We start from the raw sequence: 16,482 nt of genomic DNA on the forward strand, positions 1-16,482 counted from the left end.
CGGCACGCCATGTCTTGGCTTATTTTGATCTCGGCAGTCTGACTCCCGCAGCCCTCTGAGGAGCTAATTATGGTGCTGTGAACGGGGCCCAGGTGCTAATATTTCCCAGCATTTAATGAGCCAAGCTTGCCTGTGACTTCCTTTTTTAAAAAGGGGAGGGAAGAGCAGCAGTAGGTTGGCAAGGGCAGCTGCCTGCGGGGGGGGGGGAGGCCCACAAGATGCTTTCCTTCCCTCCCTGGAGGGTAGGCCCACCGACAGGTGCTGTGACCTATTTGGGCTCCTCTATCCCCTTGGTTCCCCCCCCTTAAAGGCTTTTTTGTACCTCTGCAAACCTCACGCATCACCCCCACCCTGAGTCTGCTGATGCCACCTCCTTTGTGCACGGGCAGCTGGTGGTGAGTGCTAGTTTGGCTACTTAAGGATTGGCACTCAACGTTGTAACGTGAGAATCAGAAGGAACAAAGTAAGAGCAGCAACGAAGTGTTGGAGTAGGGCATTCATTCTCCTGTTCTAGATTCCAGGCACTCTTATTCCATTCCCTCTCCCCCCCCACCTGCAACCTGTTTTCTGGCTCTCCCTCCCCCCCCCCACCGCCACCACCCCAGGTCCATGATGATGCTGATTCCTTATCCTTGTGGGCTGGGGGTGTCATTTTGGCTACCTAAGGGTGGCACTCAGAGAATGAGTTTGCCATCGGTGTGCAACCATTTATGCCTCAGCTAGGGAACCTGGGAGAGCCCCAAAGATGTTGTTGGCCTCCAGCACCCATCTGCCCCATCCAGCCTGGCTCAATGGAAGCTGAAGTTAACCACATCTGGAGGGCCATACAGCTGATTTAAGGGGGGGCTCAAGGCAATGACCACCTCCACCGCTCACCATTGGAAATGCAACTTGGCAGCTTCTGATATCCCAGAGGAGGACCCATGACCCTGACTCCCAAACTTCATAAGGGCCAGAAACATTTAAACGGCTGTCTCCCTCACAGGCAGCTCTGCTTACACAAGCACTGAAAAATCCTTTCATATGGACAGAGCTGCCTTAAGGTGAATCAGACTACGGGCCCACTGAGTCCACCAGGACTGTCAGCTCTGATGGGCAGCACTGTTGCTTTGTGTACCAAAGGGATGAGTTAGTGCTTTTTGGCCTGATTGGCTCCTGGAGCTCTTCCAGTTGTAGCTGCTGGACGGAGCTTTCCCTCCTGTCTAGCTCTGTTGCAATAGAGGAAGGCCGTGTCTGAAAGCCTGGTGATGTGCTCTTTTCGCCCTTGACCCCAACTCAACAGTTTTCTGGGGTCTCTGAAGGGTGGTCTTTCTCAACCCCTAGTAGTCCCTGGACCCTTTTGCGTGCAAAGCAGGTGTTATCCCCCTGAGCGGAGAGCCCTCCTTGGGCCAGGAGGCCTCCTGCTGGGTCTCTGGCAAAATCCAGGGTATGGGGAGAGAAAGACGGTTTTGGAGCAGAGGACGTCATGCAGGGGCAGAGAATTCACACGTGATGGTGGCAAAGAAATATTACCCTCAACGGGCATCTCACATTGATGGCTTGAAGGAGGGATTTAAGGAGCCCCTTGCTTTGAGTAAACTCTCCTCCGAGGGTTCAGTTACAGCTTCGTTTAGAGGTGAGCCCGGCGTTCAGGGCTGGGAATGTAACCACCGCAGCGCTGAGGTTTTGGCAGCTCTCTGGCAGCTGAGGCCTCGCTGCCACCCGAGTCTCCAGGCGTGCTTGTCACACGGAGAGGAGTTGTCAGCAGGAAGAAGCGAGACTTGCAGTTGCAAATCATTTTGACAGATCCGGGAGGGGAGGATTGAGTGTGGGGAGAGGGAAGGATGGAAGAGGATCCAGAGAGCAGTCCCAAGTCCCAGTTTCATCAGCATTAATGATGTTTCTCTAACTACTAGTTCTTCTCATTGAGGATTTGTAACCCATTTCATATGCAAGAGGGTAAAGTCCTTACCCTTGCTGCATGGCACCTCCCTCTGCTATTATTATTATTATTATTATTATTATTACTACTACTACTACTACTACTAATACTACTAATACTACTAATACTGATACTACCCACCCTTCCTCCCAGCAGGAGCTCAGGGCGGCAAACAGAAACGCTAAAAACACTTTAAAACATCATAAAAAGACCTTAAAATACATTAAAACAAAACGTTAAAAACATTAAAAAAACCTTTAAAAACATATATTTTTTAAAAGGGTTAAAAACATATTAAAAGCAATTCTAACACTGACGCAGACTATGCTATGCACTTGTCAGCAAAGGAATCTGATTTCAGCACCTTGGACAGTTCCTTGAAATTTCGGACTAAAACCCAGAGCTGATTCCATTGCCCCGCAGAGTCATGCAAGGATGCAGGAGAAGAGCCAGGGTAGTATTACCACACTAGGACATGTGGCGGGTCCAGCCCACCACCCTCCAACCTGCCCAGGTGTGGGGCTCCCACCTGCCTCATGGCTGGTGTTACTGGCTCGGACAGTTGCTGGCACCCAGGTTGTGGCTGCATGTTCCTTTTGCGTGTGGCTTATGACACATTACAGAGGATGGGAGGAGGAAGGAGGCACAAATGAAAAGAACATTCTAGAAACATTCTAAGCAGCGAAGACTGGTGGCTCCAAAGTCAGTGGGGCAATGAATCCGCTCCAGGCTTTAGTCTGAACTTTCAAGGAGTTCTCCAAGGTGCTGAAAGCACCTTGGAAAGTCTGGACTAAAACCCAGAGTGCATTCACAGTCTCCGCTGGTTCAACGAAGCAAATGAAAGGACCCTCCTAGAAGCGTTTTTAGAAGCAAATGAAAGGACCCTCCTAGAAGCGTTTTTAGAAGCAAATGAAAGGACCCTCCTAGAAGCGTTTTTAGAAGCAAATGAAAGGACCCTCCTAGAAGCGTTTTTAGAAGCAAATGAAAGGACCCTCCTAGAAGCGTTTTTAGAAGCAAATGAAAGGACCCTCCTAGAAGCGTTTTTAGAAGCAAATGAAAGGACCCTCCTAGAAGCGTTTTTAGAAGCAAATGAAAGGACCCTCCTAGAAGCGTTTTTAGAAGCAAATGAAAGGACCCTCCTAGAAGCGTTTTTAGAAGCAAATGAAAGGACCCTCCTAGAAGCGTTTTTAGAAGCAAATGAAAGGACCCTCCTAGAAGCGTTTTTAGAAGCAAATGAAAGGACCCTCCTAGAAGCGTTTTTAGAAGCAAATGAAAGGACCCTCCTAGAAGCGTTTTTAGAAGCAAATGAAAGGACCCTCCTAGAAGCGTCTTTAGAAGCAAATGAAAGGACCCTCCTAGAAGCGTCTTTAGAAGCAAATGAAAGGACCCTCCTAGAAGCGTCTTTAGAAGCAAATGAAAGGACCCTCCTAGAAGCGTTTTTAGAAGCAAATGAAAGGACCCTCCTAGAAGCGTTTTTAGAAGCAAATGAAAGGACCCTCCTAGAAGCGTTTTTAGAAGCAAATGAAAGGACCCTCCTAGAAGCGTTTTTAGAAGCAAATGAAAGGACCCTCCTAGAAGCGTTTTTAGAAGCAAATGAAAGGACCCTCCTAGAAGCGTTTTTAGAAGCAAATGAAAGGGACGCTCTTAGGAACAAATGAAAGAAACATTCTGCAAGCATTCTAAGAAACATACAAAAGGAACATTCGAGAAGCCTTATGAAAAACAAATGAAAGGGATGTTCCAGAATCAAATGAAAGGAAGGAGGGCAGGATGAATAAGGGCAGCACAAGATAATTATCAAAACGAGAGAGCCAGGGTGGCGTAGTGGTTAAGGCGTCGGACTACGACCTGGGAGACCAGGGTTCGAATCCCCACACAGCCATGAAGCGCACTGGGTGACCTTGGGCCAGTCGCTGCCTCTCAGCCTCATGAAAACCCTCTTCATCGGGCCGCCATACGTCGGGATCGACTTGAAGGCAGTACGTTTACAATTATCAGAATTGGTGACACAAATGTTTTTGCTCCCCATACACATACCTTAGAAGGGGGTTACCCCACGGACAAGAGATATCCCATTGGTGCAGACCAGACTTCCCTGCACCCACCTTCTGAGGATTTTCTCACTAGTTTCCTGTTAGCTAGTAAATTAATTTGGGGGAGGGGATTAAAAAACAACCCTTACAACCCCACCTCGTAATTCAAGGACTGTTCAAGAAACTAAACCCCAGGGAGCAAATGCAACTCACAAACAGGCTCACTATAATGGCAGCTTCCTTAGCCATCTGAAAGGGCAGCTTGCCTGTCACTCTAGGGCTGTGGCGGCTGGTGGCTCCATGTCAGTGGGGCAGTGGAATCTACTCTGGGTTTTAATCTGAATTTTCGAGGAGCTGCCCCAGGTGCTGAAAGCACCCTGGACAGATCATTGAAAGTTTAGACTAAAACCCGGAGTGGATTCCACTGCCTCACTGACATTGGAGCCAGCACATGCTGTAAGGGAAGGAACTTCCTTTGCTGAGTTTCCCTTCTTGGCTGCAATACTAATACTAAATGGGAGAGTGTTGGCTACTGAGAAGAGCCTTCTCAGTGGCTGCCTCACCTCCTTTCACTTTGATTAGCTCCAATCAGCAGGAAAGGACACTGAAGAAATAGGGACTCTGCTGGGACCCTGCTCCCAAAAATATAAGAGGACCCTGGATGACTACACCCCTATTCTGCAGACAAGCAGAAACACAGAGCATCTCTCCCCCCCCTTGCATCCCACCTCTCCCTCTTCATCACTCACAGGTTTCCCAGGTGCTGCTGTGAGGTTTAATTGGATGGCCTCAGCATGCACCACACTGGGATGGAATGAAAAGTCAAGCTGCAGCACCAGCAGACCAATTGACTTTGATGGATCACAGTGACATTTCCCAAACGCCAGTCCCATATTCCTCCCAACATCGTCGCTGTGAGCCAGAAGAGATTGCAGAGCAGAAACTGGTGCCAGTGGTAGTGATGCGAAATGCAAGGAGGGGCCACTGAGGAAAAGCAAATATCTGGGGCCAGCCCTACTATTAGGCAGAGTGAGGCAGCTACCACAGGTGGTAGATGCTCCTCTTTTATATCCTGCCTTTCCTAAAAAGTTAATAGCAGTTACCAAAAGGGGGAAATGCATATATAAATATGAGACAAATCATAAATGTGATAAAAACAAATAATCATCAAGAGAAAAACTAACTGCAGAAAATCAACAAATAAAAACCATTAAATAGAAGAAGCTGCTCAAGGCCAAAGACCTTCCATTAATGGACCATATTCCAAATGGGAGCTTAATATTGCAATTAAGTCATTCGCAATAGCTTTTTTAAAAAAAATTAAGAGGTTTTACCTGGAAAGTGTAAGTACTTCAAGTACACGAAAGGTTGCCACACAGAGGAGGGCCAGGATCTCTTCTCGATCATCCCAGAGTGCAGGACACGGAATAATGGGCTCCAGATACAGGAAGCCAGGGGGAGCTTGCTGTCAAACCCAGTTGTGTCTTCAACCACAAGATACATTTTTGGGGGAAATGAAAAAAGCCACCAAAAAACAGAAAAAAAACACCAAACAATTCACAGCTCAGTGAAAGGCAAATTTAATTCATTCCAGAGTGTTTTAAAAGGTACATTCACTTCCATGCTGCTGTTGCTGCTGCTGCTGCTAAGAAATTATATTTTATCCCATGCCTGGTCAATGGGCTGAACTCCCAGGAACCCAACAGCAGCAGAGCAGTTTTGCTAGAGCTGAAGCAAATATTTGCTTACATTCTGAATGTGTCATGAAAAAGTGCAAATTTGAACATTCAAATTGAAACAGCAAAATGTGAGAAACTCAAACTGGCATCCTGAATATGAAATTTTGACTTCAAGGTCCGAGTGCTTTAGGCTTGTTGCCATCTCTCTTGTTTTAGAGTGTTTTAGTGTTTTTGTTTCCAGGTCCTACTGGAATGAAAGGCGGGATATAAATTTAATTAATAGATAAATAATAATAACCTCTCAATTGCTGTGACAGGTGTCAAATGTGGAATGCTAACTACCACGGGATGTCACCTACCAAACACTGTCAGATACGGCCAAATATCAACTGTCAAGCCATACTGAATCCTCAAATCAAGTGTCAAAATACAGATTAGCAAATATTCAGGAAGCATTCAAGGAAGCATTTTGAGAATGTATGAAACCAGACTTCAGAGAGGATCATTTTTTGGGGGGGGGGGGAGCAAATTTTTGCTCTAGCTTTCTTCGTGTAACTCTACGGAGAGGATGTGAGGCTGTCTCATGCTGCAGATGCAGGAAAAACCAAGAGGAAGAATGAAACGTACAGTCCAGACAGTGTTATTTTTGCAGTCACAAAACTGCAGTCACCCCAAACTGGGTGTCCTCTGCCAGGGTTGGCTGGTAGCTCCATGTCAGTGGGGCAGGGGAATCGGCTCCAGGTTTTAGTCTGAATTTTCAAGGAGCTGTGCAAGGTACACGTTAAAACCCGGAGTGGATTCCACTGCCGTCTGTACTTCAAAAGTTCAAAAGTGAAATTGAATTAAAATTAAAATTCTAGGCCCAGGCAACCAGATATTATGTACCAGGAAACACTGGATTCTGCCATTTGCATACAATTTGCAAAATGAGCAAATGATAAATTAGTCCAAATAGTAAAAAAAAAAATGCAGGTTTTGCTAGTCACAGGTCAGGTTCCATAATAGGTTCCACCCTCCGGTGCTGAGAATCTCTGCAGCTCTGGCTTCTGGAACTTCAGTAGGCACCCACATATTTAGGCTACAGCCTAAAATGGAAACCAAGGCTCTCCAGAATTCAGCACTCGGTGCGACTGCCACGTCTGTGTGCTGCTGTTATAATAATGGCACACTCAGCCTTGATTATACACCCACTGAATTTAAAAAAAATTAAGCTACAAACATGAAAAAATACCTTCACTTGAAAAGTTTCCCTGTTTAAAGGGGAAGGGACTCTGTATGCAGGAGAATGATGTTTGGTGGGGAAAGGACAATCTGGGGCATCCTCTACACACATTCACACACAAAAGCACAAGCAGGATCGGCAAAGTTTGGGACCTGCTCTTCAACAGCAGCCTTCTATAACCTCCCCTTCCCCCACTTTTAAACTACAACTCCCATCAACCCCAGGCAGCACACCGCTCTTGACAAGTTTTTAAGGAGCTGGCTCTATACAAGTCTAAAACGGTGCCTTCTGGGAATGCAGAGGGTCCATCTTTAAGGTCCGCAGGCCCAGCAGAGGTTGAGGTTTCTGTGCCTTTAAAATATAGGGCAGAAGGAGAAAGCCAGCAGGTGTAACTTCTCCCAACATGGCATCACTATGACAGGAGAAGCTGAGCTGGCTGAAATTCTCTCTTCTACACAGTTTTGAAAGGCACGGAAATACCTGGATCACAGCCAGCAGTGCAAGTTTTTTTTTATTTCCCTCTCTCTCTCTGACATGATAAAACGGGGCTCCCTTTTCTCCTGCTTAGAGGTACCAATTAGCTACCTGATCTAATTATAGTAATTGCCAGTACATGTTATACGTCGCACTTTGCACAAATGCCTGGTAATTTCTTGGAATGCTCAGCAGCTGCACAATTCCCAATCAAGAACGTGGGACTTTCTTCCAAGCAATAGGCAGGGATGCTATTTTTCTGTTCTCCTCATAAGCCCTGTGCTGTTAAGCATAACAGAGAAATCCAACAGGTAGATCTTTTCCTAGTATGGAAAACAGTGAGGAAAACTTCACCTTTGGGGATTTTTTCCAAATCATGCTGCAGCTTAACATACAGGACCACAGCCTGGGCACATAAAAAAGAGTCTCTTACTCTAAAGATACCTTTAAAAAAAAACAAAAGGATAAACATATATTATCTAGCTCTGCATGGGGAGGGACACAGATGTGACAAATCAGTTCTCTATCAGTGTTAACTGGGGCTGGTTACAGGGACCATACAACCCCCTTGTTACAACAGCTCCACTGGCTGCCAGTGTTTCCGGTCACAATTCAAAGTGCTGGTTTTGACCTATAAAGCCCTATATGGCCTAGGTCCAGGCTATTTGTCAGACCGTATCTCCCTATATGAGCCTGCCCGGGCCCTGAGATCTTCAGGAGAGGCCCTTCTCTCAGTTCCAACACCTTCGCAAGCACGATTGGTGGGGACATGAGATAAGGCCTTCTCGGTGGCCGCTCCTAGGTTCTGGAACTCCTTTCCTAGCGAGGCACGAATGGCCCCTTCCTTGCCATCATTCCGTCGGCAAGTAAAGACTTTTTTATTCCAACAGGCTTTTGAGATAGAAGGTGTTTAGGACTGGGCTCTACAAGGTTTGTTTACTGTTTTATGCTGTTATTTGTATTATTTTAAATTGTTTTTTAGTATTTTAAGTGCCTGTTTCATGGTATTAAGGTTGCGTGTAGTTTAATTGTATCTTAATTGTATATTTTTGTATGTTTTTAACTACATGTAGTTTTATTTGTAAGCCGCCCTATGTTCCAGTTTGGAAAAAGGGTGGGGTAAAAATAAAGTTTCATTCATTCATTTCATTCTCCTAATAAAAAAAGTTCCCAAAATACAGAACAATGCTCTGAAGTCCAATTATGCAAGGATCAGTGCAGTCGTAATCCAGCTTAAGGAACAGAGCATTAAAAGAATTTAATTAAGAATATGCTGAAGCAATGATCCCTTCAAAATAGAGAATATGAATGGAGGGGAGCATGGGGGGTTGTTAATAGGTTTGGCCAACTTGAGAGGCTCATATAACTGTGTGCTGCTCACTTCTCAACAGGATCGAACCAGGAGAGCCACCAGTAAAGCCTTAGAGCAGCCTTCCCCAACCTGGTGCCCGTCAGATGCTTTGGACTGCAAAGCCCATGGGCTCCAGCACAGGCCTGGGCCTCAGAGGCTCTGCTTCCCTCCTAACTAGAGTCCACTCTCCAGGCCTCCACCTTGCAAGGGCTGTGCCCCCCAAATGAACACCATGTTCCTGTGTGAAGCCTGCAAAAAGGCCTCTCAAAATAGTAATAATACGCTAAACCATTGCCTAGGCCAGGAATGTGGAACAACTGTGGCCTGCCAGATGTAGCTGCCCTCCAGCTCCCATCAGCCTCAGCACGCAGGGCCCATGGACAGGGCTGATGGGCACTGTAGTGCCGCCTTTGGGAGGAAGGGCGGGATATAAATTTAATAAATAATAACAGCAACATCCGGAGGGCCAAAGGTTCCCAACCCATGGCCTAGGCCTTACAAGTGCCAACAGACAGCTCACAGATAAATCCTCACTTCCAGCCAGAACGGGATCCCAGCAATGGGAGGAAGGAGCATAAGAAAAATGCCGGCTGCTGGGAGGACGGGCGGGATATAAATCAAATAAGCAAGAAACAAACACTCTCCTCTTCGTCTAGGACAGCGGTGGCTCAGCTTTTTCCGTCTCAGGGTAGGGATGGAAAGATCTGCCAGTTTCGGTCCTCTCCGTTTCCCATTTTTCCAATCTTAAATTCAGTTCTCAGCATTTCTGCACCAATTTGAGATTTTTTTAAGAAAATCCTCCTGAAAATTCTCCAGCATTTTAGTGCTATTTCTCCTAATAAACACATTTTGTACATAATCTTGACTAATGTACACATTTTTGCAAGCAATTTCTTGTCATATAATGTATTTTTGTCTATTATTTTCAATCATATATAATTAATGTTATGCCCTTTCCTCTAAAATATGCATGTTTGTAAACACTGTTTGGTTGGTGAACTGCATTGCAAAATTCGAGTAAGTGCAAATTTCAAAGAATGGCTGTGTTTCCATTTTCACACGGTTTTGGAAAGTGCAAATTTGATAGATTTGGCGTGAAATGCGAACTGAATTGAATTTCTTGCCCATCTCTATATCAGGGCCACGTTTGCGGTTGGCCAACCCTCTGGCGGTCACATACCATGGCTGAGCAAAAGTGGGTGACACTCAAGTTGGCATTGCCAACCAGCACCCACACTGGCAGACTTGCAGACATACATATCACACATACAGAAGAAACACACTTGCCCCCTATGCAGGCCACACACACATATGGACACACACACACACATATATCGCACTCACTCTCACCCATATATGCAGATGCACATCGCACATACACCTTGCAAATCACATGGCAGTCCAAACAGTGGAGCCTGGTGGCTCTATGCCAGCGGGACAATGGAATCTGCTCTGGGTGTCAGTCTGAGCTATCAAGGAGCTGTTCAAGGTGCTGTTATGAAGTCTGGAGGCAGAGTGGATCCATATTGACACAACAGGCAGATACGGAGAGCAACTTTCAATTTCTATAGAAGTGGACAGATTTAGGGTTCTAAGTGATGGGGAGCTGAAGATTCCACAAAGGTTCTGTCATCAGTTCAAACTGAAGGCAAAAATCAGATGCTGCTTCAGAAAGTGGGAAAGAGGCCTTAAAATAAAATGTAAAAAGCCAGAGCAGAAGTGCTTGTAGGATGCCCAGGAGGGCAAAATCAAAGCTGGCCAAACACACTGACCATTTGCTGTCATTAAGCATAGCAGAGCTGTTTCTCCTCTCAAGTAGGGATGGAAGGATCTGCCAGTTTGGGTTCTCTCGCTTTCTCCTGTTTCCAATCTTAAATTCAGTTCTCCACATTTCTGAAGCAATTTGTGATTTAAAAACCCCCCACAAAAATTCCCCCAACATTTTAGTGAGAACTTCTCCTGCTAGACACATTTGTGTATGCAGAGAGCCAGGGTGGTGCAGTGGTTAAGGTGTTGGACTAGGACCTGGGAGACCAGGGTTCAAATCCCCACACAGCCATGAAGCTCACTGGGTGACCTTGGGCCAGTCACTGCCTCTCAGCCTCAGAGGAAGGCAATGGCAAACCCCCTCTGAATACCCCTTACCATGAAAACCCCTATTCATGAGGTCACTGTAAGTCGGGATCGACGTGAAGGCAGGCCTTGCAGTTTTGATTACCGTACACATGTTTGCAAGTAATGTCTCCTGATATACTGCATTTTGGTAGGCCATGTTCACTAATATGTTTATGCACACTTTCCCCTAATATCTGCACATTTGCAAACATTGCTTGCTTAGAGAACTGCATCACAAAATTTGGATAAGTGCACATGTTGAAGGACGGCTGTGTTTTGGCTCTCATGTTGTTTTGGGAGTGTGAATTTGATAAATTCGGTTTTAAATGCAAACTGAATCCAATTTATTCCGCATCCCTCCCTCTCACCCACAAGAGTGGGGGGAGAGCTGGCTATTTCAGAACCAGATGCACCACAGGATCACAGCCCTGTGAGGTCAACCATGTTTGCCATAAGTGTGATGCACAAAGACTTAGACGGGAGGAGGGGTGCAATCAGCTGTGGCTCTTTGGAACGCATCCCACCCCGCCTTCCCTGCAGATGCAACCCTTGTCCCAGACAATCTGGGAGAGACATAAATCAGCTGGTGAAAAGGGAAAGCAACAACCATTTTCTGGTAAACACTGCCAAAAGCAAGACAAATTCCAGATGTCACTGTGCATGAAGGAAACATTATTCAGTGTGAGCATATCTTCAGATTCTCTTACAGCGGAAAGAGAGGAGAATCGCGCCCTTTCAGCTCTGGCTGTCTTGAGGCAGCTATCAAAACTCAGAACCTGCTTTTTTGCCTTTATAGATAAAATCAACTTTATGAAATTTAAAGCCAGGACCATAAATGGTGCCCCTCCCAGGGGGAGCGGGTGGGTGAGAGTGGAAACATTTTCTATCTAACTGCACAACAGAAAAGAAATAATCTACAAATCTGTTTCACCAGTAGAGGAAAGGGAGACCAGGAGTCAATTCAATGAACGGGTAAGCCTTTACAGTATATTTTGGGCGGCTTGTGGCTTGTGGCCAGGGCCGGCACCAGAGGGCAGCCAGGTTGGGCCCTGGCAGAGGGGCCCTGGGGCCTGAGGGGCTCCTCCTTAAGGTGGGTGGGTAGCACTCTCGTCCATGATCTGTGGCAGCATCGGCTCCTGACCTTGCTGCGGATCACAGAGAGGGAGTCCCAGGCACCCCCCACACATACACACACACTATTCTGCAGGCCCACGAAGGTCACCTGCACGCCCCACCTACCTTTTACTTGAAGTAAAAGCTGATTGCGCTGCTGGCACATGCCTGCCATTGACCAAGACAGCGGCCAAGGCTTCCCTAAGGGGCTAATGCCCCTGCTGCCATCTTGATTGATGGCAGGCATGCGGTACAGCATTCACTTCAAGAGAAAAGTAGATGGGGCGTGCGGGTGCTGGGGCAGGCTGGTGCCCGAGGGCCCCAGCATGCCTGGTGCTGGCCCTGCTCTTGGCAGACACCGTTCCCAAACCAAGCTGGCCTACACCTTTAGGAAAAGCACAAGAATGGAGCACACCCAGACAAAACCGTTGGAGGAGACTCGAGTCTGGGGATCTCCATCTCTGCAAAGAAAGTAGCCGGGGAAGGGCACTGTTCTCCTCAGCACTCTCCTCTCCCAGCTAGGAATGAATTAAAGAGGAGCGCTTCAGCCCTTCCCCGCTTTTCACTGTTTCTCTTCTGCCAGCTCAGGAAAAGCCAGTAGAGAGGCTGCTCCATGCAGCTAGCGAGGCACTGCCACACCACACCCAGTCTGCCCTCGGCCAGCCCCCACTTGCCCTGACATCCAGCCCAGGGGGTGGCTCTGGGGGTCAGCCTCCTCCTCCTCAGTCTCCGTGCAGCCCCTTGTAGACCTCCGCAGGGGCGAGGATGAGTTGGCTCTGCCTGAGACTGGTGCTGCCTCCACTCTGCCTTCTGCCCGCCACTCCCAATGGACACCAGCAACCACCACTGGAGAAAGCAGCTGGGAAAGGGAGGGTCAAGCATCCCACCCATGGCCCTTTGCTCCTCCAAACCACGGCCTCTCCCCTGCTGCTTTTTCAACGTTTGGCAGAGCCACAGATCTGTTGACAGGCCCGCTGTTTGGCTCCCGTTCTGCATCCAGAGTGCCAAGGCCCTGTCCAGGAAAGGGCTGTCCCTTGTCTGCATATCCCTCCGCTGCGTGTCACACTGCCCTCCTCCACGCTTCCTTGCAACCAGTGGTGGCTGGTGTTCATTGGGATGGGGTCGGGGGGGGCGGAAGGCAGGGAGCCCAACCAGTAGGTGGCACCAGTGCCAGTGGCAGGCAGAACTTAGTTTGTCCCCATCTGCCTCCCTGCTGAGTTCTACAAGGGGCACCACTGAGACTTAGGGAGGAGGAAGCTGACAGCCAGGGCTGCACCCTGGACCGGATGTAAGGAAGAAGGCTGGCAGACGGGGCCTGGCTGAGGGCAGGTGGAGGCTGGTGGGGCAGTGCCCCATCTATGCTGAGGGACTGGCCTCAGCTGCTTCTGACACTGCACATGTGGAGGCACGTGGGTGTCACAGCCTGCGAGACACTGGGGTTCCCAGTTTCCTTTTTAAAAAGACGTGCAGCCAGTTGAGCCACTTTGGGCTTAGGAAAAAGAGGGGGGTGCTTGGGGATCGCCATGGGCTGCGTTTCAGGGAGAGGGTGGCGAGGGAAGCCGGTGGGACACTTAGCGTTATAGATTGGCTCTCTGTCCCTTTGCGCTATTCCAATCACTTGCAAAGCCTGCTGGGATTGTGCATTGCAGGAAGGCCGTCGGCTACTAAGCTGCGTCGGCCCAAAGATGCCAAACGCAAAGAGAAAAGATGCCCAGCGGCGACTCAAACATTTATTAGGAGAGCAAACCAGCTGCATGGAGGAGCCAGGCTGGCAAGAGCTGTGGAGGAGGGCAACCACTGGCAAAGAGCTCTCGAGAAAACGGGCAAGCTGTCAACCCAAGACAATGCCAGAAGAGACCCGTTTCCTCTACTGTCTCCTCTAGTGGATCGGCAGCCTTCTCTTACCTTCCTCCAAGATATGGTGCGCTGCCAACCCCCTGCCCTGCCCGCCCCCAGGTGATAGAGGCACCACTCCTCCTCCCAAGCACATTATGATGGCGGCTTCGGCCTCTGCCTCAGTGTTTTCTACGTGATGCACCCAGCGTGCATAGACAGGCACAGCACGTCTCCTCTGTGTGGGGCCAGCCTGACACGAACAAAACTTAAAGCCCCGCAAAACACCTTCTCTTTGCTTCCACTTTGAATCACTTTTGGAGGCACCAATGTTGTGAAAGGTAGGAGATGATTCAGGTGCAAGGCACTTTATATTCTAAGCCAGAAGAAAATCAAAACTCCTTGTGCAGGTGGGGACCCAAATAAAATTCTGCAACCTGTTTTAGAAAAAGTATGCACATGTAAAGCAAATTTGCCTGCTTTGCAAGACATATTTGCTTCTGGTCGCCATGGGGAGACGGCAAGGAACTACGTGGGATGCTGAAGCCCCACACACACTGCCCCAATTTTTGTGGAGATTCCACTCGGGCACTGATACACAAATACACACACGCACACACTTGTAGCTTCCCAGATTTTGTCAGATGTTGCATACACACTTTTCACCTTTGAGGCCTAGAAGATTCCTTTTGTTGCCGTTGCTTTTGTTTTAATGAAAGCTTGTATTTTTGGAATGCTGAATTCTGCACTCAGCACAAATTCACACAATCGCCCAGAGCCATTGAGGGATCATAGGATATGCCGGCAGCCTTCCTTTGGGAGGCTCCGAAAGCCAATGGGCTCGGACCCTAAGCAATGTGCTCATGTGGAGAGCTAACGGACTCCTTGGCTACCTGGGACTAAGGTCTTGCCTCTGCAGCACTAAAGGTGTACCAGGGCTCACACAGAGCTCTGTGGCTGCTCATTTTCCGAAAGCGAGAAGCCCCTCCGCATCCCCTCCCCACTGCCCCCACAAAGCTGAGAATTGTGTGCACTGGATGTAAAGATCTGAAGTTTGGGCTGGCAGCAGCACCCTAAGGCAATAATGGGAAGGCCCTTTCCCAGCTCCAACTCTTTCAAGGGAAGATGCTGAGAACTTCTGCATGCAACAGAGTTCCAACTCACAAGCCATGCCGGGCGTGGGACCTGCCCTCCCCCAGACCTTCGGAATGAAACAAGCCCTTACAACTTGGCTGAAAGACATAAATAGGATTTTAGTCCACCAAAACCTACAATTTCTACCCTTTTCCACACTTTCCAAATCCCACCGTGCAAAGCTCAATGATAGTAGCCTCTTTCTCCTGGGCCACTTAAGACTTCTGCAAGGCGTAGCTGCGGCGGCTGGATTCTCTTCTCCACTGACGCTCTTCTTCTCCGGCGTCGGTTCCGTGATGCTGGCTAGTGCAATGTTGCCAGCCAGGCTTGGCCTTTGTGGGAGATTCTTTCGTAGGATCCAGGATGCAGGACAGCATCACCTTGCCATTCCCACTCTCCCAGGACTCCATAAACAGCCAGCCCTCACCCAGACAGCCGCCATTTGGAAGCCAGACGCTGCACTCCAAAGATCTGGGAGGAGGAGCATCGATCAGGGCAGCAGCAATAAATAAAAATGTGACTCTGAGGCAGGAGGGCTCTGGCGCTCATCTGGCCTCCCACGGCGCTGAAGGCTTCAGGTCTGTCAGACCTTCATTTTTTCCACCCCCCCTAATGAAATGCAGTCTCTTCAGGGACGGGGGCTTCTATAATTAACCAATTTATGGGCTGTGGTGCTGTGGAACTGAGGCGGCGTTGGAGTAGCAGGGCTGAGGTGGAGTCCGTCTTGCTGGCAAGTCACCAGGGCCATGCGCCGTTCGGGGACAGCACGGCTGCAGCTCAGGCGCCTCTCGTCCCAGGCAGCCAAGTTGAACTCGCAGAAGTCAACCAGCAGCTCCACCTGCTCGTGCAGGGAGAGAGACTTATACCTCCTCTGGGCCAGGAAACAGACTGCTTCAACAAAAGCCTGCAGGCCCATCCCTGGAAGGGAAGGGAAGGAGGTGTTAGAAACGGCCTTTCAGCCGAAAAGTTTCTGTCCCACCAACTCTAGGGCACAAGGATGGAAGGATCTGTCCACTGCAGTTCTCCCTGTTTCTCATTTGTTCCAATCTTAAAGTCAGTTCTCCAAAACTTTGCAGCAGTTTGCTCTTTTTAAATAAAAAAAATCCTCATTCAGCATTTTAGTGTGAATTTCTCTTAATAAACACATTTTTGTACATAGTGTTGATTAATGTACACATTTTTGCAAGCAATTTCTCCATTTTCTATGCTATTTTCACCAGTATATTCATTTTTATGCACACTTTCTCCTAACATATGCATTTTTGTAGTTATTGGCTGGAGAACTGCATTGCAAAACCTGGATAAGTGTGAATTTGGAAGGATGGCTGTGCTTCAGTCCTCATGCTGTTTTGGAGCGTGCGAATCTGATAGATTTGGCTTGAATCGAATTTCTCCCCCCATCCCTAACAGGGGGTCACACACAAAGACAAGCTAAGTCTTGCGATGCCAGGGATGTATTCACTGATGGAGGATCTGTTATGTCAAGGAATGTTCACTAACATTCTAACTGCTCGGCTGTGAATGAGTCAGCAACAGAATTTAGATACGCAGTGTGGCTTCTAGAAGGGAAGCCTAACATCCCTTGGGATGGGCATAAGAGCAGGCCA

At 48.2% G+C, this 16,482-nt stretch overlaps 1 protein-coding gene across 2 annotated transcripts in view; it reads right to left on the bottom strand.

The window, feature by feature from the left end:
- Positions 1–13,019: 13,019 nt before the first annotated feature.
- TTLL11 (tubulin tyrosine ligase like 11) overlaps positions 13,020–16,482 on the bottom strand; it is a 93,570-nt gene continuing 90,107 nt past the window's right edge. For both annotated transcript variants that reach the window (XM_061603639.1, XM_061603638.1), the window contains one exon: positions 13,020–15,793. In XM_061603639.1, coding sequence (XP_061459623.1) covers positions 15,504–15,793 — 290 coding nt within the window. In that variant the 3' untranslated portion in view covers positions 13,020–15,503. The remainder of the gene's footprint in view (positions 15,794–16,482) is intronic.

This window comes from Rhineura floridana, chromosome 20, assembly GCF_030035675.1.
Source record: "Rhineura floridana isolate rRhiFlo1 chromosome 20, rRhiFlo1.hap2, whole genome shotgun sequence".
In the NCBI taxonomy this organism is placed as follows: domain Eukaryota; kingdom Metazoa; phylum Chordata; class Lepidosauria; order Squamata; family Rhineuridae; genus Rhineura; species Rhineura floridana.